This window comes from Penicillium odoratum, assembly GCF_028828045.1.
Source record: "Penicillium odoratum strain IBT 22623 chromosome Unknown utg000005l_segment0_segment0, whole genome shotgun sequence".
Classification (NCBI taxonomy): Eukaryota; Fungi; Ascomycota; class Eurotiomycetes; order Eurotiales; family Aspergillaceae; genus Penicillium; species Penicillium odoratum.
In genome coordinates, this window is record NW_026643147.1 from 4,327,458 (window position 1) to 4,354,619 (window position 27,162).

General features: G+C 47.3%; 11 protein-coding genes across 11 annotated transcripts; 5 read left to right on the forward strand and 6 right to left on the reverse strand.

Annotated features, from left to right (window-relative positions):
• Positions 1-1,922: 1,922 nt before the first annotated feature.
• On the forward strand, positions 1,923-3,881 carry N7520_007163 (glycoside hydrolase family 47 protein; the record flags this gene model as incomplete). Its single annotated transcript, XM_057141097.1, has 8 exons — positions 1,923-2,272; positions 2,320-2,373; positions 2,423-2,723; positions 2,781-2,924; positions 2,977-3,162; positions 3,213-3,348; positions 3,403-3,700; positions 3,758-3,881. The coding sequence occupies 8 exons, from the start codon at positions 1,923-1,925 to the stop codon at positions 3,879-3,881; spliced, it is 1,593 nt and encodes a 530-aa protein (XP_056995103.1).
• Positions 3,882-5,654: 1,773 nt separating this feature from the next.
• N7520_007164 (Major facilitator superfamily domain general substrate transporter) lies at positions 5,655-7,334 on the forward strand (the record flags this gene model as incomplete). Its single annotated transcript, XM_057141098.1, has 1 exon — positions 5,655-7,334. One exon carries the CDS (start codon positions 5,655-5,657, stop codon positions 7,332-7,334), a length of 1,680 nt encoding a protein of 559 aa, XP_056995104.1.
• Positions 7,335-7,715: 381 nt separating this feature from the next.
• N7520_007165 (DNA-directed RNA polymerase I subunit RPA49) lies at positions 7,716-9,308 on the reverse strand (the record flags this gene model as incomplete). The annotated part of the gene is made up of 3 exons (XM_057141099.1): positions 7,716-8,723; positions 8,779-9,107; positions 9,161-9,308. 3 exons carry the CDS (start codon positions 9,306-9,308, stop codon positions 7,716-7,718), a joined length of 1,485 nt encoding a protein of 494 aa, XP_056995105.1.
• A 1,487-nt stretch (positions 9,309-10,795) lies between these two features.
• N7520_007166 (putative MFS transporter) lies at positions 10,796-12,708 on the reverse strand (the record flags this gene model as incomplete). The annotated part of the gene is made up of 8 exons (XM_057141100.1): positions 10,796-11,352; positions 11,407-11,454; positions 11,507-11,560; positions 11,611-11,967; positions 12,019-12,141; positions 12,194-12,354; positions 12,420-12,594; positions 12,696-12,708. The coding sequence occupies 8 exons, from the start codon at positions 12,706-12,708 to the stop codon at positions 10,796-10,798; spliced, it is 1,488 nt and encodes a 495-aa protein (XP_056995106.1).
• A 1,892-nt stretch (positions 12,709-14,600) lies between these two features.
• Positions 14,601-15,926, forward strand: N7520_007167 (Rieske [2Fe-2S] domain protein; the record flags this gene model as incomplete). Its single annotated transcript, XM_057141101.1, has 1 exon — positions 14,601-15,926. The coding sequence occupies one exon, from the start codon at positions 14,601-14,603 to the stop codon at positions 15,924-15,926; it is 1,326 nt and encodes a 441-aa protein (XP_056995107.1).
• A 153-nt stretch (positions 15,927-16,079) lies between these two features.
• Positions 16,080-16,690, reverse strand: N7520_007168 (uncharacterized protein; the record flags this gene model as incomplete). Its single annotated transcript, XM_057141102.1, has 3 exons — positions 16,080-16,186; positions 16,244-16,348; positions 16,402-16,690. The coding sequence occupies 3 exons, from the start codon at positions 16,688-16,690 to the stop codon at positions 16,080-16,082; spliced, it is 501 nt and encodes a 166-aa protein (XP_056995108.1).
• A 1,022-nt stretch (positions 16,691-17,712) lies between these two features.
• N7520_007169 (glycoside hydrolase family 3 protein) lies at positions 17,713-20,080 on the reverse strand (the record flags this gene model as incomplete). Its single annotated transcript, XM_057141103.1, has 3 exons — positions 17,713-19,443; positions 19,495-19,931; positions 19,984-20,080. 3 exons carry the CDS (start codon positions 20,078-20,080, stop codon positions 17,713-17,715), a joined length of 2,265 nt encoding a protein of 754 aa, XP_056995109.1.
• A 1,543-nt stretch (positions 20,081-21,623) lies between these two features.
• On the reverse strand, positions 21,624-22,135 carry N7520_007170 (uncharacterized protein; the record flags this gene model as incomplete). Its single annotated transcript, XM_057141104.1, has 2 exons — positions 21,624-21,650; positions 21,806-22,135. The coding sequence occupies 2 exons, from the start codon at positions 22,133-22,135 to the stop codon at positions 21,624-21,626; spliced, it is 357 nt and encodes a 118-aa protein (XP_056995110.1).
• A 970-nt stretch (positions 22,136-23,105) lies between these two features.
• On the forward strand, positions 23,106-24,434 carry N7520_007171 (uncharacterized protein; the record flags this gene model as incomplete). The annotated part of the gene is made up of 1 exon (XM_057141105.1): positions 23,106-24,434. One exon carries the CDS (start codon positions 23,106-23,108, stop codon positions 24,432-24,434), a length of 1,329 nt encoding a protein of 442 aa, XP_056995111.1.
• Positions 24,435-24,749: 315 nt separating this feature from the next.
• N7520_007172 (uncharacterized protein) lies at positions 24,750-25,436 on the forward strand (the record flags this gene model as incomplete). Its single annotated transcript, XM_057141106.1, has 1 exon — positions 24,750-25,436. One exon carries the CDS (start codon positions 24,750-24,752, stop codon positions 25,434-25,436), a length of 687 nt encoding a protein of 228 aa, XP_056995112.1.
• Positions 25,437-25,777: 341 nt separating this feature from the next.
• On the reverse strand, positions 25,778-27,112 carry N7520_007173 (succinate--CoA ligase (GDP-forming) subunit alpha; the record flags this gene model as incomplete). The annotated part of the gene is made up of 7 exons (XM_057141107.1): positions 25,778-26,278; positions 26,336-26,418; positions 26,476-26,501; positions 26,567-26,629; positions 26,683-26,809; positions 26,866-26,894; positions 26,958-27,112. The coding sequence occupies 7 exons, from the start codon at positions 27,110-27,112 to the stop codon at positions 25,778-25,780; spliced, it is 984 nt and encodes a 327-aa protein (XP_056995113.1).
• Between the last annotated feature and the right edge of the window lie 50 nt (positions 27,113-27,162).

The following is a 27,162-nucleotide window of genomic DNA, read 5'->3' on the forward strand; positions in this document are numbered from 1 at the left end:
CTCCCCGTTCCCGCTGTGAATACGAGGTCGATACCTCTTTCTGTCTTGTGTATTTGCAAATGATCTCATCGTTCGTGATTTCGCATGATACACTTCTATACACCTGCATCTGGTTATTTATGTGGGCATACTTGTACATGGTCCGATGACCTGTGATAGTTAAGATGAGCAAGTTAAATGAATTTGGTTGACGGGGAGAATCTGGAATTTTTCTATTGTAGAAGAGCGAGGCGATGTCATTCTAGATGTCGGTTTCAGTAATGTTCCATATCTTATTGCAAGATACATATGCTATTGATGTTATTGATCGGTGTACGAAAGTCGCACAATGGCCTATACCAGCTTATGATTATCAGCCAACCATCTGCTAGTGCCTTCTAACCTTCCTCTTTCGCCTCAACTCTCCATTTTCCAAGCTTGATATCTGCGACTTTGGGAAAGATACCACGGCCCTCAATCCGCGAGAATATGCATTCCATGGATAATGAGGTTCAAGCTAACAAGAGATGATGCTTTTCTCAGAATATCTTCGAAGAATATTAAACCACCCACGGTTTAAGCTCTTTGATTTGTGCCTTCATCTCAACGGGTATCCATGCTCAACTTCGACGTCCTACTTCTCCGCGCTGTTAGTGGCACCACGCTCGCCGAGGGCGGCAATCACTAGTGCCTTCATCTGGATATTGGCAGGCAACCAGTGGAAATTGACACTACATCATCATATAGCGTTTCTGGTCCCACTATTCGGGGTGGATCGAAGGCCTTCATGCTTATTAGTCTTCTGCCATCCATCTTAGATGCCGCTGCACAATCTTCCATCGCGCACAAGGTTGTGGGGATTCAAGTTCCGGCCGGATAATGTGAAAGGTTTTTATTGATTACTTATACGGGAAACCCGGCACTGGTATGAGTTTGATGAGAATAGCATGGGCTGTAAATATTAGACGGGTGATCAACTTACACTGTTTAAAAGATCTGGCCTTAGCGTGGTACTTGGGGCTAGGGAAGCTATCCTTACTAAACATCCCAGTCTTGTTTAATATCCTCTTGTAGTCGGATACTACAGTTGGGTAATTTAGTTCTATACTCATAGTCATTGGATATTCCTAGTCGGGTTAGAGAGTACATGTGGCTCTCGGATAATGACATTCTTCCCTTCATTGAGACCTTTTGATCGCGCACTGACTCCGGGGTAGCATTTTAATATGTTCCCCCTGGACCCAGCTGATTTACTCCGGGTTCTCGGTATCTGGTCGATCACTTCCTGAAATATTCGGGCGGGGGAGTATTGCGATGCAGGAATCATTCGACCATGTTAGTGAGAAAGCCACATGATGTACGGTTTATTGCAGGCATATGGCGTTTTTCTCCATATTTGACGTTATTTGGAATTGACGTTTACAAGATCTTCTAATGAAACATCCTCCTGCTTGTTCTATGATCTTTTTTCTGGGCTAAGAGTATGACCTCCGCATGTTTAAATCGGCTTTCATCTCACCGAGGCGGATGCTTCCGCCATAAAGCTTGGTCAGGGCGTGCGGGTCCATGCGCGAGCTTTCATCTCAGGCCTGACTATGGCAAATGGTCTGCATCACCTGTTCGCTTTCTAGTCGATCCTGATCTGCTGTAGAAAACACGTAGAAATGCCTGATTTTCAGCGTCCCTATCTCATATCAGGTCATCTTGTCACGCAAATGGGAGATACATTGGATTCAGGGGATCTAAGCTACTGAGTTTTAATCAAAACTGTTTGAAGTTAACTAGTTTATTTGTTGAAGTAACGTTCAAGCAATGTAACCATTCCCCTGTTGATCGGCAGGGGTTCATACCACTGGACCAAAACATGCATATAAACCCGTGGACCCTATCGATCCTGGTTATGTTTTCATTTCAGAATTGTTTCTCCTTTTGTCTATTTCAACATGGTCCGTGGTCTTCCCACCCTGCTGGCCTTCTCAGTGCTCGGTCAGGCTAGTACTGCGCCGCGTGCCCGCGACGCGACTTGCAACACCGTGCAGTTTGCTTTTCCTGCGGGAACAAACAAAAATGATCCTCGCGCCGAAGCCGTGAAACAGGCCTACGTGCGTGAATGGAATGAATATTCGAAATATGCTTTTCCTAATGATGATCTTCTTCCGATCACGCATAACTTCACCAATGACTTGTTTGGCTGGGGCGCTACAGTTGTTGATGCTATTGACACGGCCGTTGTTATGGGTCTCACCGATATTGTAGAGCAGCAGTTGAAACATATTGCTGCCGTTGACTTTACGTATGTATATAATCTCAACTCACAGGATGATTCTAATACTGAAACAGAAAATCCGCTTATCTTGTTGACTTCTTTGATGTCAATATTCGTTATATTGCTGGGTAAGTCTCTTTTCATTCCATTATGCATCATCACTTACTTATTATACAGACTTCTGAGTGCGTACGATCTCATCAAGAGTGGCGATTTCCCGAATTCGTATGATGATGATCTTGTCGATGCCCTTTTGTCTCAAGCCAAATCTCTGGCGACGGCTATCGCCCCTGTCTTTGACACCGTCACTGGCCTTCCTGCAGCTAACTTGAACTTTACATCCGGAGAGATTGTGCAAAGCACTACCACAGTGAACGGTACCAACTATAATAGTACCAACACGGCTCAGGCTGGAACTATGATTCTGGAATACTATCATCTTTCGGATCTTACTGGTGATGAGTCTTTCCGTCAGCATGTATGATCTATGTGCCCCAATTATGGGATCAAGTCCGCTAATAAGAGATATAAACAGGCCCAAAGAGCTGAAGGGTATCTGATCAACCCTAGCCCTGCCCCAGCCTTCCCTGGTCTCGTTGGTACTGAGCTGGACACCGAGACAGGAAAATTCATCACTCTTGATGGTGGATGGGAAGCTGGAGTCGACAGCTATATCGAGGTAAGTCGCCAATATGCGGAATTTCTGGGAGAAAAATCTCTGATTGTCCTAGTATCTGATCAAAACCTATGTCTACAATCGCGATGATTCGCTCGCTTCTGATATGAAGGACTTTTGGATTACCACTGCCGAGTCGAGCATGGAGAATATTGCTCTGAGCCCCTATCATCAGCCACAGCTAACCTTCCTGTCTCAACTGGATATCAACGGTAGCATCATGTGGAGCATGGATGATTATGTATGGCCCACTGATGAGTTGTGATATCAACCCAGCTAATTGTGCTTTAGGCTTGCTTTGCCGGCGGAAACTTGCTACTCGGTGGTAAATACCTCGACAGACCCGATATCACCGAGCTCGGTGTGAAGGTAGCTGACAGCTGCCACTGGTGGTACAACCACACTTTAACCGGACTGGGGCCCTCCAGTAAGAACCCGTCCCAGATTCATCACTTATTTCCTTCAATACTAACAATTGCAGCGATCGGTTGGTTCAACGCTAGCAATCAGCCTTATGATCCGTCTTACAACAACGCCACCTACCGTGCTGAAGCTTCCAAGTACGGATACTTCATCGAGGACCCCTCTTACCGCTCCTACCCTGAGCCTTTGGAGAGCATCTTCTACGCATACCGTGTCACTGGCGATGAGCGCTGGCAGGACTATAACTGGGAAATCTTCAAAGCCCTTGACACTACTCGGTCGGAATCTGTACCGTATGCTGAGATTACCGATGTCAATGAGCCTAACGGTGGCACGCTGGTCAACTATGTTTCCAGGTGAGTATTCCTGTTCTGTGGATGGTGATCGACTTTTCTAATTTGGATTCGATATAGCTTCTACTTTGCTGAGGTTTTGAAGTATCTTTATCTCTCGTTTGCTGAGCCTGATGTTGTGAGTTTGGATAAGTATGTGTTTAACACGGAGTGTCATCCATTTACTATTAAGAAGACATGCTAGAGTCTTCTTGACTGCATGTAAATATGATCCATAGGTCACAGGAAATAGTACAAATTTCTATATCAAATCAATATGGCTTCAGCTCAAGTCGAATAATTTAGATTTTCTACTAGTTCAAATTTAACTATGCGAACCATGGTACTAGCTTGCGATGAGGATCAATATAGACAAGTCTCCAGCTAAGGATATATGACAAAAAGGACAAAACCCGCTGATACTAGCTATGCCCTTGCCCTTCTTGCCGCTCACCACAAATATGGAGTCGTCGAACACGCCGGAGACATTCGGACTATAAGACCCAGAATCTACTGCGGTCGAAAATCTGCTTGATAAATTGTTACTTCTTACCCCTTACCACTATCATGCTTTCTCTGTTTGTAGACCAATAAAAAGTTAGACTCCTCTTGCTCTACTTTTACATGACCATGCGTTGGGGCTGAATTCCGACTGGACCCGAGAATCAGGAACAGGGGGTGAATCAGGTTTTGGAAATTTCGCCAGGATTACTCCTACTGTATGCATCAGGGGCTAAGACCCTCTGACGTCTTGACTCGATATCTTGCTTCATATTTGACAGACTTATTATTTCAATGGTAGCGAAGTGGAGAATATATCTTTCTATCAAGAACATGTTGTTAATGTCGGAGTTAGCCGATAGATAACCATAAAATGCAACCGCCTGAACATGGAAGAGCAGTCGGTGCGAATCTGGATTCTTGCTCGGTCATTTTCCGTGCACCTAGTCGCAGAAAATACAAATGAACCAAGCTAGGCTAGAAAATAACTATTTTGTAGTGCTCGAGTATGCGTAGAAGGGGCTGGTCCTCCTTGGGCGCAGATGGGCCGCAAATCATGAAATATAATCGCTTGATTGGGTCCAAGAATCTCAATCCCCTGGGCGCAAGACTAAGTTTGTACCGGTATTTTCAGCTATTTTATCAATGAACTTCCTTCTAGATCTTTCAATCTTGTACATTGTATATTGTTCATGGTGCACATGTGGAGACAGAAACTGGAGAAAAAGCGGGCAACCTCGTGGCCCTCCACGTACTCTGTAGTGCACAACAAGGACTTAGAAAATGTAGATTCCAAGTGCAAAGTATTCGAGAACAACCTTGGAGGTCAGAGAGATTACTATCACAGCTCATTGGCGCCTGATAAGTCCGTGAGCGATCTATGACAACATTCCCCCGCTCAAAAGCAATTGACAGATGCAAAATGCTCTACAATCAATCATGCAATCTGTAGTATTGGAGGCGATTTCCCATGAATTGACGTAGTCCAGATGGAAATGACGTCGACGTCGGGTTACCGACGATCCGAGGCCCCACGGCCCGTGAGGCAATGTAACAGGTTTTATCGTTTCTTAGAAATCCTTTTCCAACATCATTCGAACCATTCAGGATGCAATCTTATTAGATGATAGTGGGGTACGAATTTTGGACAAATCATGTCCAAGATGTGTCCCGCTGGGTCCGATATGTATGGACGTTTTGTTGCCGCTGCTTTCGGCTTTCCTGTTTGAGTCAAGCTATCAAAGATGGTGATACCGGTTGGCTAGTTGGATGGGAATCAACTTGTCATACATATAAATCCATGTATCCGAGGCCGTTTGCGATGTGATTGTGCTTTGTTTTGTATACTTTGCTTTTGTACTTTATACTTTATACTTTATACCCCAGACCTCGGACTTTACCGTCTCCTCCACTTTTCTTTCTATATCGCAACCAACATTGAAGTAGAGACCTGGATATCTCAGGCTAACCCTGCCGCATGGCTACTTCCGACTCTTCGCTTTTCGAGAAGGAGGATCAAAAGGAACAAGCTAATTACCCATTCGAGGAAAAAACCGAACGAGGTGACGATGCCCATGCTGAACGTGCCTCCGAATCAGACGAGGCTAGCCGAGAAGATGCGCCTAAGATTGAGAAATCTGGAAAGCGCGAACTCACCGAAGATGACTGCTACGAGTCATTGGGCTTCTGCTTTCCAACGTGGAAGAAGTGGATGATTCTCACGGTTATCTTCGTGGTGCAGATGTCCATGAACTTTAACTCGGGTGTCTACTCCAATGCCGTGCCTGGCCTGACGAAGGAATTCGGTATCAGTGAACAAGCAGCCCGGGTTGGACAGTCTGTTTTCCTCGTGGCTTATGCCTTTGGATGCGAGCTTTGGGCTCCCTGGTCAGAGGAGTTTGGTCGTTGGCCTATCATGCAGCTCTCGTTGTTCTTCGTGAATATCTGGCAAATCCCTTGCGCTCTTGCGCCGAACTATGGGACCATTGTCGTTTGCCGTATTCTGGGTGGCCTTAGTTCGGCTGGTGGCTCGGTCACTCTCGGTATGACTGCCGATATGTGGGAAGCTGATGACCAGGGTTTTGCCGTCGCCTACGTAGTGCTTTCATCCGTGGGTGGCTCGACTATCGGCCCTTTCTTTGGTGGTATCATCGGACAATACCTCTCATGGCATTGGGTCTTTTGGGTCCAGTTGATCTTTGGCGGTGCCACTCAGGCTCTACACTTCTTCCTTGTCCCCGAGACACGAGCGTCTATCCTGGTAGACAAGGAAGCGAAGCGCCGCCGGAAGAGTGGTGAAGAGGAAGTCTATGGCCCTAACGAGCTCAAATCTCCTCGTCTGGATGCAAAGGAAGTACTGAAAATCTGGTCCCGACCTTTCGAAATGTTTCTCCGTGAACCCATCGTCCTGTTCCTATCTCTACTTTCCGGTTTCTCCGATGCCCTAATCTTCGTCTTCACCGAGTCCTTTAGCCTAGTCTTTGAGCAGTGGAACATGAGCACCCTCGCCGTCGGTATGACCTTCGGCTCTATCTTACTCGGATACATCATCGCATACGTGATGTTCCTCCCAGACGTATATCGCCAAATCCAAACGCGCCGCAAACACGGCGCTGCATCTCGATACGCCGAACGTAGACTCCTACTTCTACTCTTCATCGCTCCTCTTGAGCCCATCGGTCTTCTTGGCTTCGCCTGGACATCAATGGGTCCCCCAATCCCATGGATCGCGCCCTTGATCTTCTCCTGTCTTATCGCTATGGCTAACTACGCAATCTACATGGCCACAATCGATTACATGGTTGCAGCGTACGGTCCTTACTCAGCCTCCGCTACGGGCGGTAATGGCTTCGCGAGAGACTTCCTCGCTGGTGTCGCAACTATGTATGCGACACCGATGTACGAAAACATGGGTGGGAAATACCATCTCCAGTGGGCTAGCACGCTGCTTGGGTGTGTTGGTTTCCTGGTTTTGATTCCTATATATGTGTTCTACTGGAAGGGTCCTGAGATCAGAAAGAAGAGCAAGTTTGCTCAGGAGCTGGCTGCTGATCGGGAGAAACATGCCGATCGGCGAGCAAGTCGTGTTACCCCGGGAGCAACCCCTGCGGCCCATGGTAGTCATGATATCGCTCAAGATTATTTCTCTCGAGCCTGAGCTGGTGTATTCTACGAAATATTTGAACACCGTGAAGTTATACGGTACATGTATATTATGAGTGATGATACTCTTCATTGTTTGATTAATTTATGAGATTCAAATCTTAACCTAGACAATCCTGCAATGGTAGATGGTCGGTAGGGAAACTAGGAATGTGTAAGGATCTGGGGATCTGGAGATCTGGGATCTTAGATCGCCGGTAGCTGCAAAATCTTTGCAAGTATACAAGACTTGAAATTGTATGCAATCACTTCATTCATATGGAAACATTTTGAATCGAGTACAAGGTGAAAACGCCGGATATATCACAATGGCATAAGAATTTTGACCTCCCAAGCACGCGGAGGCTAACCGCTCGAATCTATCATCTTAAGACCCTTAGGCCTTGCCTCCACGGCTAACCTTGGGGAACTCCACGGGAATACGCAGGCGAGCGATGCGACGAGCATTAGCCTCAGCACGGCCACCCTTGATGTTCCACTTAGCATATTCTGTCTCGCGGGGCCGATCGATGCGGCAACCCAGTTCGCGGAAGTATTGCTGGACGGTATTTGAGTCGAGACGGAGATCGTCACGGAGATCGGCAGGGTCAGTCGCCAGCTCATTGGGTCCGTTACCACCCATGGAGCTGGATCCACCGTCCTTGGCTGGCTGTGGGGGAATGTGCAGGGAGAGCGCACAGATAGAGGTGTGGAGGAGCGTCAGGTCGTGTTTGCTGACGGTGCCACCGCCTGGGGCGAAGCGGCGACGGACGGCATCAAGGACAGAGTCTGGGAGGAGCTCTACAGAGGAATCTTCCTCGTCGGTCTTGACTCCAGATGTGCTGGAAAGAATTTTGCGGAGTTCGTCGCGGGGTGGCAGCTTCTTGCTGCCACGACCGGCGCCTGCAGCAGAACGGCCCGATTTGAGGGCACGAGCAAATTCCAGCAGCAGTTGGATAAATCGGAGAACCTGCAATTTCTCCTGGTTTCCGGACAGTACAACTGCCTCAACACGGTTGGCCACATATCGGGATCCAGTCGTAATGGCCAGACCAGCTTCCACTTGCTGCTTCCATTCCTCGATACCGGTCAATTGGCGCAGAGTAGATTGTCCACCGGGAACCAAAGTCTCGATAGGGTAGAAGTCCAGAGGGTGGGCTGCGGTAAGGTTGGGCGTGGGCAAAGGCTTGGCTGCTTGCACCTCGGCTTGCACATTGAGTGCCTTGGCCTTGCCGGAAGCAACATCCGCAGGCAAAGACGAGATAAGCGCAGCACCGGCTTCGGTGACCGATCCAGCGGGGGCGTTGGATAGCTGAGCGTTCTCGGCCATAGACTGCACAGCCTTGCGAGACTGCTTGGTACCGAATGTGTTCGTCAGGGCGGTGCGTTGAGCGCGCATAGTATTCTGCATCAGTCAGTCATAAACTACAAAAGAGAGCAAAAGGTATCTCTAAACATACCGACTCCTCCTCGGATTCTTCATCTTCATCGTTCTTAAGAGTGCGAACACCACCTCGAAGAGTCACTCGCCGGGCTTCCACAATCTGCCATGTCTTGCGCTCTGGGTCCACGACGGCAACGTAGTGCTTGAGCTGTGAGTCTGTATCATCTCCAGCTCCCTCACGACCGACAAAATCCATCTTCTCGTGCTCAGACGACTGGAGCAGCATCTCGGAGGCGACAATTCCTGGGTTCCGAGCAAGTGTCTGAGTCTGACGTTTGCCATCGCGGGCTTTGATGTATGGATTGAAGCGGAGGACTTTCGAGTCCAGAATACCGGGTGTCGTAGCTGCTCAGTAATCAGCATGCAATTTGGATTTCCAAAGGGCCTTGACATCCTACCAATTACTGGAGCCAGCTCGCTCTTATCCTCGACAACGCTAGCTGCCAACGGCGGGAGAGCCTGCAGCTCCAGAGCGGCCTTTTTGCTTGGACGCTCATGGCGGTCCGAGGCGCGCTTGCGCTTTTTCTCTGTTTTATCGGAAGGCATTGAGTCTAGAGACCACGACTAAAACCACAGGGGATTCCTAAGCGTGTAGCCTCAATGGTTGATCGTCGTTTCGCGGTCGAAATAAATGTCGAATGTCACGGGCAGAAAAAAATCCTTTGCGGAGACGATTGCCAAGGCGGTGAGACTGTATCCGCACAAAACAATTTGATCGAGTTTTTGAGTACAAAAAGTACAAAAAATGGCATTTAACCATTCTTATAAATATACGTGATCGATATACTACAGTTACAGCTACAGATCTTGAAATCCAAATACTCGTAAAGTGTCATCGATTCATCGGCAAGCATAGCTATCGAAATCAAGGACCTCCGAGCTAATACCAGTTTTTGTATGTAAACTCTTGGTAAAAACCGCTCCATAGCTCCGGTCCTCGAACGAATTCAGGGATCGTAAATTGTAAAACATGAGCCTAGTAGTTGAACAGGTACCCCAGTACCGAGCTCAGAAAGATTCAGAAGAATCAATCTCCAATCCTCAATTGAACACAATCGCATTCCGAAATTCAAAAAAGTGGATATCCACTCAACCCATGCCCAGCATCAGAACGAACGACGTTGTAGGAATCCCAAAGAATTGGATAATTGTGGGAGATCGAAAGTTGTTTGAACGTGGATTCCGTCGAGCGACTGTGGATTCTTCAAAGGGCGGAAACCGAATCCGGGCAGGTAATTTGTTTGTTGAAATGCGTGGCGCGAAGAGAAAACAGATTTTGTTCCATCGGGTCATCAATTGTTGTGTTCAATGTTCAAACATGAGCCCCGGCAAAGAGGAGCTGAGGTGGAGGGGGCGAGTTGTTTATTTGCTAAGGAATTGATTAGTTGACTGGTTGTGCCAATATTATCAGTTTGCGGAAACTCACGATCTGGCACGCATCTTTCTTCTCTTGCGCTTGAGACGGCGAACGCGCTTCTTTCTCCACTTAGCTCTCATCTTCGTAGATGTTACTATGATCAGGTTAGCTTAAGCTCGATCAGAATCCGGCTAAATTGGGTGGCAACTCACAGTTCTGCGAGGACGAGTAGAGATAGTGAAGAAAGACAAATGCAAAGGCGGCCCGCGACGCATTTGTGTAGTGGGCAGCTTACTCAGCTAAGCGAGACACTAACCCAATTTGGACGCTCTGACATCGCCAACACGGCACACGTGATCAATACATTGCATCACACAGTGGAAATAGGGTTTCCGCACATCATAGATATCTTTCCATCGAATCAATAAGAATATGAATGAATCAATGATTAAAGTGGATTCGGTTCTTTTCGTAATATCAACAGACTCCACACATTAAATATTCTTCACATAGCACTCAAAAGGTCGAAAATTAAATCCTATATAGCTTTCCAATGCTGTGTTTTTACAGCTCCAAGCTCCAAGCTCATGTGCATCATAGATATCTTTTCGAGAATCGGTTCATACGAGTGAACCGCGGAATCTTCAACCCTATTCCAAAGGGGCGACGTCACTAATCAGTAGTTGTACCGATATGTGGGTGCAAGATCACCCAAGAATTCCTCTTCTTCCTCGGAAATGGTATTGGGATCAACGGCGGCATTGTCGCGCTTGCGGTTCTCGAACCATACCGCCACAAGGTATATCGTGCAGGATATGATGGACAGACAAGCGAATCCAATGCAAATGCTGTATCCCTGAGTGTATCTTGGGGCATCCTTTGTTAAGAAAGAGAAGGTGGCAATGATACCACCAATGTTGCCGAAACCGACCTGCCATGCGGTACCAATGCTACGGCGATGGTGGCCGCCTAGGTTCATGGCAAACCAACATACGATGACGGGCATGGCACTGTAAGCACCGCTTGTCACCAGGAAGAGCGCACCGTACTCGGCAGCCTTATGTTCTGTGCCGTGGATGCTAAGCAGCATGGCAAATCCAGCAATACAAACCACGATGGGGATCAGTGTGAATGCAAATCGATGCTTCAGGCGATCAGAGCAGTACGCAATAACCATCGAGAACCCAAAGGCTGCTGCCCAGGGTGGAATGGAGTACAGCTGGGTTTTCACGGCTGCATATCAAGTTAGCCGAAGTCTGCCAAAAGAAAACACACGATCGAACATACAGCTGTATCCATAGCTCTTAATGATGGAGGGCGCAAAGTATGCGTATCCTAGATAACTTGACTCAGCAGTGGATATAAACCTTCTGGAAGAGTAACTAACCATATGCTGGGACGATAAGACCGAAATACATGAATCCTCCAAGAATTATTTTGTCTATAGCACCAATCAGTATGCAATCCAGACCAGTGACCAAGGCAACTTACAGTCCTTGAAGACAGACAGAACCTCGCGCCAGCCCATCTTGACATGGTGAGCTGACTTGCCAACGTCCTTGGCCAGCTTCGCGCGAACATACTCGCGCTCCTCGTCGGTCAACCACTTGACATCCTCTGGAAAATCGGGCATAAAGAAGAACAAGACAAAAGCAGCCACACAGGTGATGCAACCTTCAATGATGAAGACCCAGCGCCAGCCGCTGTAGCCTCGATCTCCGCTCATCTGCGAGATACCGTAGGCGAGGGCACCACCAAATGCGCCAGCAAGTGTGGTAGAACTGAAGAAGAAGCTGAATCGCTTCTGGGCTTCGCTGCGCTTGTACCACATACCCAGTAGGTAGAAGCCTGTACGATATCAGAATTGAACAGCAACGGGGTTTTTGGTTCGTCACTTACATCCGGGAAACATGCCGGTTTCAAACACTCCCAAGAACCAACGGGTTGCCATCAACCCACTCCAGTTCTGGACCAATCCCTGGCAAACCATGACAAGACCAAAGCCAAACATACAAAGTGGCACTAGAAAGAGTTAGTCACCTGTCCGTGGGGATTAAATGGCAAAACAACTGACACCAAACGTGAGGCTTGAATTTCTTCAGGAGAATGTTCGACGGAATCTCAAAGATGATATAAGGGACGAAGAAGATCGTCAATGCGATATTATACTTCATACCAGTCGCAATATTCAGGTCATCCTTGAGACCTAACGTAGCCGCATTGCTGATGTTGACCCTATTTCAGACGACCCATGTCAGCGCAATACTCTCAAAGCTCGGGGTAATGTGGAGAAATCCTACCGATCGAGGAAAGCCAAAAGATAGAGCACACAAATACATGGCAGAATGTGCCAGTCAATCTTGGCTAGCAATTTGCGCTCTGTGGTTGATCGAAGCGGAGGGAGCTCATGATCGAAGGTAGGACTGTCAACTTGCTTTGGAGTAACCTGGCTTTCGCCATTCTCCGATTTGAAATCTGCCCAAAAGGAGCTGGTCAGCGCCGATCCCCGCACTGGAAGGAGACCGCTTGCTCATAGGCCGGAGACAATTTCAAGGACATGACAATGACAGACTTACCTTTCACACTCATGGCAAACGATCACACACGCAGCGCGCCTTTGGCTAGGGACTTGCCAAGGAGAGCGCGACAAATGCGAGGGGGAAAAGAAGTCGACTCCTCAGATGCCGATCACCCTGCTGATCCTCGGCTTGAATAGTATCCGAGGGTCTTAGCTGCGCACAACTAATACAGAGTGCAGAACTGCGACAATACCACAAGAGCTGCGCAGGGCTATCAAGGAATCAAGGAAAGTTATAAAGAAAAGAAAGAGAAGAAAGAGAGAGGAATAAACAAATTTGAGTCACGACCAACTACCGTAATGGATCCACTTCGAGTCAAAGCTGGGCCCGATCTCGGCCTGTGCGATGGTTGAATTTAGGCGATTCTAGCGAATGCAATTCCACCGCTCTTTTATGCTAATTAATCAATGTTATCATGCGTCTGACAGTAAGATTCATGTACTTACGTGAGGCATGTGGCACGCCTGAATGCGACTGTGTCGGTATTTACCGTTCGTTGCTCTCCCCGCAAATCCCCAACCTCCACCCTAAAAAGGGGTTCACCACCGAAACCTTCCTTTCGCCGTTTGCGTCAATTGATACGAACTGCAATCTGAATAACCATAGACTCTAGGGGTAACTAAATAGTACCAAACTATGACTTGCTTCGTATTTTATCGGTACAAGCTACTACGGAGTACTCCATCGAAATTCAATAATCCGATGATCTTTTTCTCCACCTGGCACGGCCCTTTTCCACACACGGCTCCACCCTTCTTCTTCCCGGGTGTACACCAATCATAACTGTTTTGTTACCTTTATCTAGAGATATAAGCTTCTACAAATCTTACGCCATAGTGGCTGATTACAAGCATAACAGTCTACCTTTTGATAATTCACAAGATAAATTAGATACATTTCATATTTCAAGGGATTAGTCCAGAGATTCCAGGGAGACTACGGAGTTCACCGATACTCTCATATTGTAGCTAGGCTTATAATCTGTGACATTTTAACCGAGCCGCTTGACTTGTTTGCTATTCCAACTACATATGTGACCTAGTATACATGCGGGCTAGCTGCATGGACAATTTACCCATTTTCATCACTTTCCCTTCAAGGAAATTTCCCCAATACCTCGGGAGAGCCCTCTTCTATCACGGCCACGTCGTGCCATAGGACGTCTTTCGGTGATCTAGATCTACATCAGGTTGTATGATGTGATTGACAAGAATTTATTAGAACCCAATTTTCACTATTTGTACCTCCCATACCATTGACCTAGTCTCTTACCCTGTCTTCTACTTCGTCTCCTACTCAGTCTCGTACCTTATTTCCTAACGTATTATTTAAATACACTAAGACCTCTATAAAGGGCTCTCTAAATCCATAAGTGGTTAACTGGAAAGATAGCAAAAAAAAGATGGGAGGACATTGAGGGAGGGTTTTGGAAACGTGTCCAAATTACTTTGATGTACCCAAATAATGAAGGGGTACGGGTAATAAGTCTTTTGTTGAGTTGTATGGCGGGTCTCTTCCCGTGAGTCCGCAATTTGGCTTGCTTACTATCAATACTATCAATACTATGAAACAGGCCTGGGGAATCATACAAATTAAGCCTATTGAGACCATCGCGAAGGCTGAGGCAATCAGGGTGGAAGTGATGCGGAATCAGCCTAAAACGAAATTGCGGTTTGTATCAGAGGACCAGTCTACTAGTAGATCAGAGAGCCTCACTCTGCCTCTGAAGAAACACTAACAGTATTCTTATCATTCACGATATACCTCCACCAGTACCAACGTGGGACCCACTTATTCCCTAATGTGCAAAGTTTATTATGGGTCACCCCACGTGACGATTCAAAAAATTGACAAACGGCGAACATCTTCTCATAAAGCTCAGCCCACCTATCCAACTTCAAAATGATAATCAACTGTGGTCCTCTGGTAGGTTTCACCCAGACAAGATATGTGATTCACATGTCCACAGGGAAACGCCTGGTGCTGTTTCGCCTGCCGTCGATCGACCAGACCAGCTCAAAACCAAACGAAAAGCAAGGATGGTCCTACTACGCCATGGAGGCGGAATGTCCTCATGCGGGCGGGCCGATGGCGGACTCATTGATTGATATCGAGGACTCGTCATACGTAGCCAGCTGTCCCTGGCACGCATATGATTTCAACGTGGAGACCGGAGAGTCCAGCGTGGGTATCAAGGCATGCACATACCCCGTGGACGTTCGCGGGGAGGATGTCATGTTAGATTTCCCCGTTGATAATGATTCTCGTGTGGAACTCGCGAAGATTGAGCCCGTTAGCGAAAAAGTTAAATTGAAAAATGCGCGACCATCAGATAAGCCAGCCAAGCAGGAGGATCCTGGAATGGTTCGCTACCTGGATGATAAGGCGACGTTATGCGACTGGGCAGTTCACATTTTGAATACTTCTCATCCTGAGCACAAGATTGAGTTGACTACGCACCTTTTCGCTATCTTCACTGAGCGGGAGGCTTCTTCGTCTCCCATGGAACTTGGCGGAGGCACCGTGGAGGCACCGTGGCAGCCGCCCCGTGAGAAGATGCTCACAGTCAACCCTGGCGCTATGCCGAGAACAGGACGAGGAGGTACATTGAAAAGTCGGATTGCCATGCTCCATGCACTAGCCAATATTGAGCTGTGGGCGATTGATCTCGCCATTGATATCTGCGTGCGATTCGCTACGTTCCAGACCGAGAAAACTTCGGCACAATTACCACGAGCTTATTTCCATGACTGGCTGAAGGTTGCGAGCGATGAGGCCAAGCACTTTTCTCTCCTGCGCACCCGTCTGGAAGAGATGGGCTCGTCCTTTGGTGCTCTGCCTGTTCATCACAGTCTTTGGTTGTCCGCTCAGGAAACCGCATACGATCTTCGCGCACGAATAAGCATTATTGCTCTGGTCCATGAGGCTAGAGGTCTGGACGTGAACCCCATGACTATTCAGAAGTTCCGCGTCTCCGGTGACAGCGAGAGCGTCGAAGCGCTCGAGGTTATCCACCACGATGAGATTACACATGTTACTACTGGCCACCGATGGCTGACCTGGATCTGTAGTCAGGAGGGAACCGACCCTGTGCAGGTGTTCCGCTCCAACGTCTCGAAACATTTCCGGGGACCTCTCCGGGGGCCATTTAACGAGGAAGCTCGCTTGGAGGCGGGTATGGACAAACGATACTACGAAGAGATGCCGAGTGTGGTTGCAGCTTCATAACGATCTCCTTTTCATGATGTATGATAGAAAACATGATACAATGATTGAATTAATGAAAAGCGCTTCACATAACTATCACAGGAGGTTCCGAGGCCCGGTTGTCATCTATTAGCATTACACATACCGCAGTATCCATCAATCTTCCCCGTGCGCTCAGTATACGGGCGTCAAGGTGACCTTGCTGCAGCTTGAAGGGATAACAGGGTCATAGTATGAGACGAGGCCGAACAACTGCGGTGCATTGTGATACCAAGAGCAAACTAGAAAACCATTAGATCTACGTAACATCACGTACTGGGCAATAAATGGAAACTCACCAAGCCAGCCAGCAAAACCTAGGTCCGTGGACCAGACAAAGTTGCCATTGCTGATCGTAAATCCTGATTCACTTGTTCCGGCGTTGATAGTGACGGGTTCCCACGCTATATGGAAAATGAGCAAACTTCCCAGCATTGACGGATTAGAATAGACATACCGGCATAATTGGTGTCACCCGCGACTGACAAGCCCCATGAGAAAGTGGTTCCCAGATCAGCGTAAGTAGTGGTACCGTTCAACGAGAACTTGGTTCCCACAGAAGCATTGCTGTCCAAAACTCCATCACTCAGACCAGCGCCAGTATGGTAGGAATAGAGATAAAGGTCGTTGAAATCCGGGTTTGCCGAGCCAGTTGTCTTGAGCTTGAACTCCTTCGAAGAGCGAGAAACGACGGGGTTGGCCAGCGTAGTAGCGGCCAGCAGAGCGAGGGATGCGAGGAGCTTCATGTTTTTCAGTAAAGGAGGGGTTTAAAGCGCTTTGTCGGAAAGATGAAAAGAGTGTCGTGGATAGAACTCGGTCGGGAGCAGAGTTGTGTCCCGCTTATAAGAGGAGCCAAGAAGCGAGTGACGTTTTATTAAAAACAAACTTCTTGGCGATGGAGTTGAAGTTTAACAATTAAGTTTTTTGGTCTTTTTGGTCTTTTTGTGTGCGGGTTGAATCGGATGTTACTTTTCTTGGGCCATCCAGTTCATAACCATGAATAGGAATTGCAGATTGTTTCGTTTTCACTAGATATGTATTAAGGGGAGATATTTAATATCTTAGGGAAGGCTGGAAAGCCTGAAAAAATCAATGATTGACATAATCAATGCAGATGATGATCACTTATGAACCACTCATGACTCCGCATTTTCGCAGATCACCCCACTTGTTACCCCACTTAGCCAAAGGAGCTGGGGATCTGAGACAGTGCCACAGTGACCCTCGGGCTGAAATCCTCACAGCCTTGCTCCTTTGTCATTCGACTCTTTCACCTGATTTAGGGGAGCCAGGATATCAATTAAAAAAAAATCATCTCTGAGACATTGGCGATGAGGTCTGATGAAGCTAAGCAGTGGCGTTCCAAAAGTCTGTCAACCAACTAGACCGCCTACCCTATTAAGCATAGCTCTACTAGTACACGTTATATGATAATCATTTGACTAAACCAGCTACTTGGAAAGTTATTAGTGATTAATATGTCACCAATTCGTGGTTATCGAGGGTGGGCAGAGCGAAGATTAGGACCGGCAGGGGAGAAAAAGTCAGAAACTCTGTAATCGGACTTAAATCTAACAGACTTTTGGAACACCCCGGTAGATGGAAAGAGCTTCAGTAAAGAGATATTCAATGATGTGTTGATGAAAATAGATGATATCTCCAGAGACAAAAACAGTGGATGATTATGGAAGACATCTGACAAAGGTGATACTAGAAATATCGAATCGTAAAAGTCCCAACTACCGACCGCAAGAAAAGGTAAGTATACTCAAGCTTCTGTTTCAACATCAAAGCTTCCATGTAATCTCAGATCTCGTGAGCTGGCTCCAATATAAATCCCGTATGTACCGGGTGCAACTGCCCATTTCTGAGCCTTCACGTCCCAGTGTGAGATATCTCGCCGGCGTAGCCCAAATTCCACCTGCGCCTGCTTGCCCGCAGCAATGTTGACATTCTCGAATCCACGCAGTTGGCGAACAGGCTGCTTTGCAGATCTGGGGTATTTGACATACAGCTGAGGCACCTCTACGCCGCTGACAGTACCGGTATTCCTAATCACGACGGACACATTCGCGACTGTATCCCAGAGATCCTCGTAGCCTCCAACGGCAAGCTTGCCGGTAGGGTAGTACGAGAGTGGCGACGGCGAATCGATGTTGAGAGCCGAGTAGGTGAAGTTGGTGTATGACAGACCGTAGCCGAATTCGTAGCGTGGCGTCACATTGTAGGCGTCGAAGTAGCGGTAGTCAATGTGGTTGCCTTCAGTGAAATTGCAGTTCGCGGTGTAGCAGATTCCCACGTTGTAGTCTGACTCGTTCTTGGCGATCGTGTAAGTCAGTCGACCACTGGGGTTGACATCTCCGTAGAGAACATCGACAATCGAGTAGCCTGATTGTTCACCTAGAAGACTGCCGTACAGCACTGCAGTAACATTATCGTGCTCGATCCACTCGTCAACAATGCGTGCTCCGACAGTGTTGATCACGACGACAGTGTTTTCGCAGTTCTCTGCGACCTCCTTCACGAGGCTGTCTTGGTCGGAGTTGGAAAGTTCAGTGCGGTCTGCACCCTCACCAGCCAGTGCATTAATGAACACCAGACAGACATCCATGTTCTCTGCGTAGTTGCTAATTGATGGGGTGATGGCAGTACTGTCGGAGCCTTGCATGACCAGGGTAGAACCACCCGAAGAGGAATAAGTGTCGTTTGCAACCCAGCGAAGCATGGTTCCGTCTTGGCTAGCCCTGAGTGTCAGTGCAAGTTCGGGCGTAATTAGGTATGGCAAAGATCCTTGGCCAGATCCGGAGCCTGACGCAAGGTGTCCATCGTAGGTTGGTCCAGATCCCATAACACTAAAAGCCATATTAGGGCCGGCAATCGCAGCGCGTGCGTGAGATCCGAAGATGGCCATCTTGTGGGGTTTCTTGAGCGGGAGCGCATTGTCTGTATTTTTAAGAAGAACCATGGACTTGGAACCGTAGGCGCGAATGAGCTTGGAGTGATTGGCTCGAACATCAACGTAGGCGCCTGTGTCTGCGGTGTAAGGTTGTTTTCCGCTGTCAAGGCCGACATGGTAGTATCCCATTAGGTTGCGAACTGCCATGTCGGTCAGACGGGCTTCAGACATTGTCTTGTTCTCAAGGAAGTCCTTGATGTTGGAGCTAGACCACAGCATAGATGAACCATAGTCAAGCCCGTTGACTGCGGAAGCGAGGGCATGTTCCTGGCCATTTGTGTCTGGGAAGACCAGACCCGGGAATCCGAGTTCGGTCTTGAGAGTTTCCAGCAGAAGCGATGAAGACTCGCACGAGAGAGTCCCATTGACTTTGGTCATTGCGCACATGACACCACCAGCACCCGAGTGTACACCATCGTAGAAAGACCAGAGATATGTCTCATGGAAGGTTTTGGAATCCACGTTGGAGGAATAGGGAGCAACCCCAGAGGTATCTTGGCCCATCGCAGCACGGTTCGTCTCTTGCTCGTTCAAAATGAAATGCTGCCTGATATTAGTATGGGCTCAATGTTAATATGTCGAGTGATATCGTACTTTGATACCAGCAATGACTCCAACATCTTTGTATGCTCTGGCTGTCAATCCCGTAGCAATTCCATTCAAGTACGGATCGGCTCCCATCGTCTCGACCAAACGTCCGCCCCAAGGTGTCCGTCCCAGAGGCTGAGATGTTGGACCATCGACGACCTGGATACCCTTGCCATAGAACTCGGTACCAACCGCTTTAGCTTGTTCATACATGGCCACTTTATCCCATGTCATGCCAATTGCTGATGCCAGGCTGAAGGCAGAAGCATAGTAATAGTCTTGCAGGCCCATATCTCCATCTAGAAATTCAAGGGCAGTGAAAGACGAGCCATCCGTGGTTTCGGCACCACTTCCTGTGATCAATTTAATTTTCTCTGTGGTGTTCAACTTGGACACAAAATTAACGGCCTTTTCATAAGCCGACTGCCAATCACCGAGGAAGACTAGGATGATTGTTAGTAAGTGTATCCAATGCAAAAGTCTACAGAAACATACCATCACCAGTGGAGAGGAGACCTGTGCTCGAATTATCCCGCAGGGCACCTACGGAGCTTATACAAAGTGATAGGAAGGAAAGGGAGTGGATCTTCATGATGAGATCACGCCTTCCGAATATAAAACAGAGAAAAGCAACCGATGAAAATGAGAAAGACAAAACTTCTCAAGCGAAATTCGCGATCTTTATAATAAACAAGGGCAAGGAGACCCCCCATCGTCATACGCAGATTCATACAGCTCAATCTAGCTTTCTCTGGGAAGATCGACCAATTCCCAATTCCTGGAAAGTGGAGCATGTTCAGATTGCATACGTTGCCCTTACTTCTTTAGGCTACCATCTATTCACATAGACCATGGAAGATTTCATGATCGTATACTGAATGAAGATCATAGTAAAAGCCCAACTCTGTGTCACATGAGACGACTGCATGCTCGAAATTGAACAAATGACTATTTTTCATACCGTATGAGAAGTGAGAATCTTCACTATAATTGTTGATATGAGCGTCGTTCGGAAAGCCGCGCATACACATCAGGGGCCGAGTTACGCGGCAGTGGAGAACGTACACCCGATTAAGCTTGTTCTGATACTTACACTCAAACGCTTAATGTGCTTAAGTACCGAAAGACGTCGATCACTACTCGGTTAAGGCTGGACCGGGATTTCACGAAGAGATGACGTAGTCTCTTTACCGAATTATGTACATTAATATTCCCCGTGGTTAGGAGTGCAATGCATTTAAGATCATTCCCGTGGATGCTAGGTTAATATGATCTGTTTTTTCTCCAATTTAACGGATCGCCAGATGTCTATGTTTCATCGTGGTTGTTCAAAGGAAACGACACTAACAAAAATATCTAGACAAGCAAAGTAATCTTATATGATACAAACTGATCTGATGAATGTCACGTGAAATGGGCTTGTGGTTTAGTGGTATAATACTCCCTTAGCATGGGAGTGGTCCGGGGTTCGATTCCCCGCGAGTCCATCTTTTTACCAATCTTTTTCTTTCTCTGATCGTCTCCAAATAAAGGCTACATTACCGGCTTTCGATGAAAAATTCGAAAGCGATCATCTTTTTCAGGATATCTGTTGAATTAGATATGGATCTGAATGCAGATAAGTCTACGGCCAAGTCCTTGATGGTCACAAAGCCGTACTGTGGGATGATAAAGGTGTAGTTGTAGGAATTGGTGAGATATCTCCCCTTTGTGTAAAATGTAACGGGGCTTTTAGTGTAAATCCTGTCATTGAACGGGCCATTGTGGTAGTCTTTTGATACGCAACTTTGAAAAATATTTTGGTTGGTGGTATGGAGCCGGCGATGAAGACAATCCACATCTCTGTTCTGTTTGATATTAGTAAATACTCTTTTTGAAAAGAGGGCAATACTTTCTCGTTCCAGACAATCAGATGAGCCATATTATCTACAGAATAATTGATTAATAAGTCAAAAAGATGAATTTACCAGTGGATTACTGACATGTATAATCTGAGCCGCTCGTTAACAGTCCTAATTGGGACGTCTTTATAATTGCACATATTCCGGCGCTGATTGGTGTCAGTAATGCAAATTGACAGGATACTTAGAGTGTAATACACTATACCAAACCCCATCAATATGCATAGACCGGTTTTAGTCGTGGTCGAAAATGCCCGGACTCTGCAAAAAATAAGAGTAGGGTAGACTGCAAGTGCAATATCACAAAAAGCTGACCAAGCTGGGATTTGGAATATTCACGATTAGTTCAATTTAGATTCATGTCCAATACTTGGGTGAGAACACTCACAGCCTTGGAAATATCCAAAAATTTCTACCCGCTTCCTTCCTCCACACGTTCCAGGGGTATCTTCATCCCAGAGCTTCCTTGATGGTGAGCATTGGAACAGGATTAACACAGCGGAAATAACGTTAACAGCTAGAGAGCTTCCTGCTATGAACCACAGAAAAACCGTTCTGGAAGGTGTATTGTAGCCGTGGATCTGCAGGAGGAAGAGAACAATCACAACTTTACCCAAGCCAATGGCAACAAGGGCCAGGATTTGGTTGACCCAACCAAAGAGAATTGCGTTCCTGACCTGTTCTGGGGTCAAGAGAGAAGATTGAATCCCAATTCCCTGTGCAGCTGCTAAGTTGAGCATGACCATGCTTGCAGTGCCAACAATCTGGTAAATGCATGTCAGTAAGGTTTTGACTTAGTTTTCAAATGTTCGAATAAAGGTTCCTACAAATGTAAGGAGTGCGACATATGAATCGCTCGCAATACGATGGGTGATCTTCCAATTTGTGAAGTATCTGGCAATCAGAAGAAAAAATGCAACACCAAATTCAACCCAGGTAACCACCACAAATGGTTGGTTGAAACTAGGGTTTTCATTTTTCATTTGAAGTTGACAAGGTCCAGGATTCAGTAAGGGTTTCTCAAGCTGTTAAAAAGGACCCAGGAAAGACCATAAGTCTGTCAGGGTAGAGAAAAGCTCATTCAGCTGTTCGTGGAACCTTGTAACTGATAGTTGATGATGTCATCATATATAAGTAACACAACCAACTTAGTTGACTACGTTAACTGCTGGTACTGATTAGTCATGTTAGATTAATGGTCAGTAGGGCTCGAGATGTAATGAAATGGAACTTCTATTGCCCTTGATTAGTATCTTACTGCCGAGCTTGTCAAATAGTCCTTTTGGAAGTCACTTGTCTACCTACTTTGTATCATGCGCTTGAAATTAACTTTCATACTCATCAAACGCCGAAATCTTCTTTTTATTAAATTCGGCATTTATGAACTTGAAATTGTCGGATTATTCCGTTCAATGACCGAAGAAAAGTCAGGATCGCCGCTGCCGCCACGCTTAGGCCTGTCCGGGTTAATTTCTGAGAAAGCAACAGGTTGTCTTCATTGGTCGGTATACAGTGCACAGGAAACGGAAAGTGGACATTCATGGGGGAATGTAACCTTTCCAATGTTGTGGGGTAAGTATGTACCTAGCTATTTTGTGGGGGTTTCATCTCCAGGGCTGTCGATATAATGAGGGTAATCCCTAATTTCCCTGAACAATATCCCGATTTGAGGAGAATCGAGCAAGCAGGCATTTGAATCACTATTTTTGTTCCACAATGCGGTTGTGGTCTTGCCTCGCTTCAGTGAGCACACTGGCCACTCTGGGCGCTGCGTATGTTGTTCATGACGGAAACGTCTGCTATCTTTATCCTGAGTCACTCAAACACAACGGATCGCCTATTGATGATGCACCTTCCATCCATCAGGCCTTTGAGACTTGTGGATCCAATGGTCAAGTTGTCTTCACCAACCACACATTCAATATCAACTCGGTTCTGAACACCACAAACTTGGTGAATTGTGATGTGTCACTACGAGGCGAGCTGCTCTTCTCTGACGATATCCCCTATTGGCTAAACCACTCTTACTCTGTCGTGTTCCAAAATCAATCCACGGCCTGGCTCTTCGGTGGAACGAACGTCACGTTTCGCGGCGAGGGTGGCTGGTATAATGGAAATGGCCAGGCGTGGTATACGGAGAATCGCAACCAAAGTAATCAACCGGGCCGTCCTATCAGCATCACATTCATCAACTCTAAGAATCTACTTGTGGACAGTCTGAGCATCTTCCAGCCTCAATTTTGGGCAACCTTCGTGTCATACAGTAAGAATGTGTCCATCACGAATCTTTACGTGAATGCTACAAGTAATGATGAGTGGGGCACCGTCAATACCGATGGCTACGATTCTTGGAACAGTGACACATTGCTCGTCGAAAACGCCGATATCACCAATCAAGATGATTGTGTGGCGGCCAAGGGCAATACCACAAATCTACTTGTCCGAAACGTCACCTGTCATGGAAACTACGGCATGACAATTGGCTCTGTCGGACAATACCCTACGATGCCCGATTATGTGCAGAATGTCACCTTTGAGAACGTCCGATGCTTGAATTGCATGGAGGGGGCCTTTATAAAGACGTGGCAGGGTACTGCCGACGATGATAGCTCGAACGGCGATAGTGGAGGCGGTGGTAGTGGTCTCATCAAGAACATCACATATCGCAACTTTGATTTGACCAACGTTGCTTTACCAATTCAAATCTCTCAGTGCATTTACTCTGAAACCGGACAGAACTGCAATACATCCAAGATGGCTATTGAGGATGTCACTTGGTCCAATATTAAGGGAACCTCTCGGTACAATATTGCGGCATCAATCTATTGCTCAGACGTGCACCCTTGTCCGGGCATCAAGTTTGAGGATATCGATCTTCAATCTGTGAATAGTACATTGGGGTTGCCGCTTTATGACACGGATATTCAGCATGAGGTCTATCAATGTACAAATATCGTCAATGTGGGGGCCTCTGGGGTTCCTTGCAATCGTGCTGCGCCGGACACTTATGGCCAAACGGTAACATCAAACGTGAAGGACGGTTAGCGGAGCGGAGTACATCTACATCATATATGTATATGGGGGGTTTGAGTAAAAATATTGATGTGCAGTTCCCATGGTTCTCGACTTTTGGTAGAATAATATCAGTATCTATCTATACTTGGGCAGTTCTCCACATTTTCAATAAGATGAGCTTTTTTAGACTGACTTGCGGATCTGTCAACTGGTGGCGAATTGATCTGTTATTATTCATTCAGTGACTCATCGCATGATGTCCCATCTCACCGCACTAACATAAAGCCAACACACAACACTGTACTGTGTCTATCCAAGTTGAAAAACAGCCCACAATCTTGGAAAATGTTACAACCTCTAAACCTGGGCCTTCCAACGGCTCTCATTCTCATCGACAACCAAGCAGGCTTCTGCTCTCCAGAAACAGTTTCTTACTGGGGAACCACCCGCTCCAATCCACTGTATGAAGCCAATTTCCAGGCTCTCCTATCTGCCTTTCGAACGGCACGATCATCTTCATCCACTCTGCTGGAAGTGATTCATGTTTTCCATTCCTCTGTGACACCTGGTAGCCCGTTCCACCCTTCTCATCCTCATAACGGGATCCGTCCGTTGGACTTTGCCACGCCCGCCTCCGACGGCTCGGAGCCTGTCTTCTGGAAATCTGTCAACTCTTCTTTCATTGGAACCAATCTTGAAGGTTATCTGCGGGAGAAAGAGATTCGGCAGATTATTGTTGCTGGGTTGACGACTGATCATTGCGTCTCGACAACTGTGCGCATGGCTGCGAATCTGGGTGTTGTGGATCGCTTCCTGGATGGGGGATCTGTGAAGATTAAGGCTGATGGCACCCATGTTGAGGATATGCGTGTTGAGAAGGGACGGATTGTTCTTGTATCAGATGCCACCGCGACTTTTGGTAAAGGTGGGTTTGATTCCGAAACCATACACAGGGTTACTGTTGCCAGTCTTGATGAGGAATTCTGTGACGTTCTAAGAACTGAGGATGTTGTCAAGGCTTTACAGGTTTAAATGGAGATTGGAGATGCGAGATCCAGTCTTTCGACTTTCGACCATCAGATATAATAATCATGGATCATATACAGACACTTCTACGAACTACTCAGGTTACGTATGCATGGATTGGTCAAGAGGAAATGCAGGTAGATACCAACTACAAATGCACAGTCATAAGTAACAAGTACAAGAAACTAATTACTCTTCAAGGGTCTCTAACACAAAGGAGAAAAGAATACAGTCGCGGCATGGTATAAACCGCCCAATGCCATCATAGATGATGGATATACTTCAGATTCCCAGCCTTCTCAACCAGGACACCAAAGAGCATTAAACGTCACAAGCACCTAATCCGTTTAGACAAGGTCGCGCTTGACGAACTCAGCAAGCAGGGCCTTTCCAAGGGAGGCAGGGCTGCGCTCGACGATGACACCAGCATCCTCGAGAGCGGAGATCTTGGAGTCGGCACCACCCTTACCACCGCTGACGATGGCACCGGCGTGACCCATACGGCGGCCGGGGGGAGCGGAGATACCGGCGATGAAGGAAACAGCGGGCTTGTTGTGGATGTTGTTGGCCTTGAAGAACTCGGCAGCGTCCTCCTCGGCGGAACCACCGATCTCACCGATCATGATGATACCATCGGTCTCGGGGTCCTCAAGGAAGATCTTCAAGCAGTCGATGAAGTTGGTGCCGGAGAAGGGGTCACCACCGATACCGACGACGAGAGACTGACCAAGACCGGCCTGGGTGGTCTGGTTGACGGCCTCGTAGGTCAGGGTACCGGAACGAGAGACGATACCGACACGACCGCGCTTGTGGATGAAGCCGGGCATGATACCAATCTTGCATTGTCCCTAAAAGTAATATGAATATCGAATATGACGTCGGAAGAAGCGGAAGGCCACACTTACGGGAGCGATGATACCGGGGCAGTTCGGGCCGACCAGACGGGTCTTGTTCTGGGTCTTCAGGATATCGGTAATGCGGACCATGTCTGATAGAGCAGTAAGTCAGTGCGTGTTGGATAAGTAGACATCGAAATAGTTCGTACCGTGCTGGGGGATACCCTCAGTAATGCTATCAGGAGTCAACACGTCAGTAAAAAAAAGTTTCAGGAGCTCCAAAATTTTCTGGACACGTACCAGACAGCGAGAGGGATCTCGGCAGCAATGGCCTCCTCGATACCGGCGGCAGCGAGAGGAGGGCTAAAAGTTGTCAGTTCGTGTTCTGTCGGTCTTTTGACAAGATGGATTCATACGGGACGAAGATGGCGGTAGCGGTAGCACCGGTCTGCTTCACGGCATCGGAGACATTGGCGAAGACGGGAAGGTCAAGGTGCAAAGAGCCGGCCTTTTTGGGGTTGGTACCACCGACGACATTGGTGCCTATATGGAGTGAGTTTGTGTCCTTTTTTTGCGATCGCGACGCGAGGGTGAAATACCGTAGGCGATGGCCTGCTCGGCGTGGAAGCTATTCAAAACAACACCTGTCAGTATCGCAGAAACTGGGGTTTCTTAGAGTGCTAGTACATACGTTCCCTGCTTTCCGGTGAAACCCTGGAAGAGAACTCGGGTGTCCTTGTTGATCTTCAGGTTGTTCACAGTGCTGGCATAGGCGTTGGCATAGGTGCGGCGCTGCTGGCCGATGTTGCGAGCAGCCGAGAGGGTGTTACGGCGGAAGGCCTGCATTGTGATGGAGGAGAGGGAATGGAGAGGAGAGGGTTAAAGGGGGGGGAAAG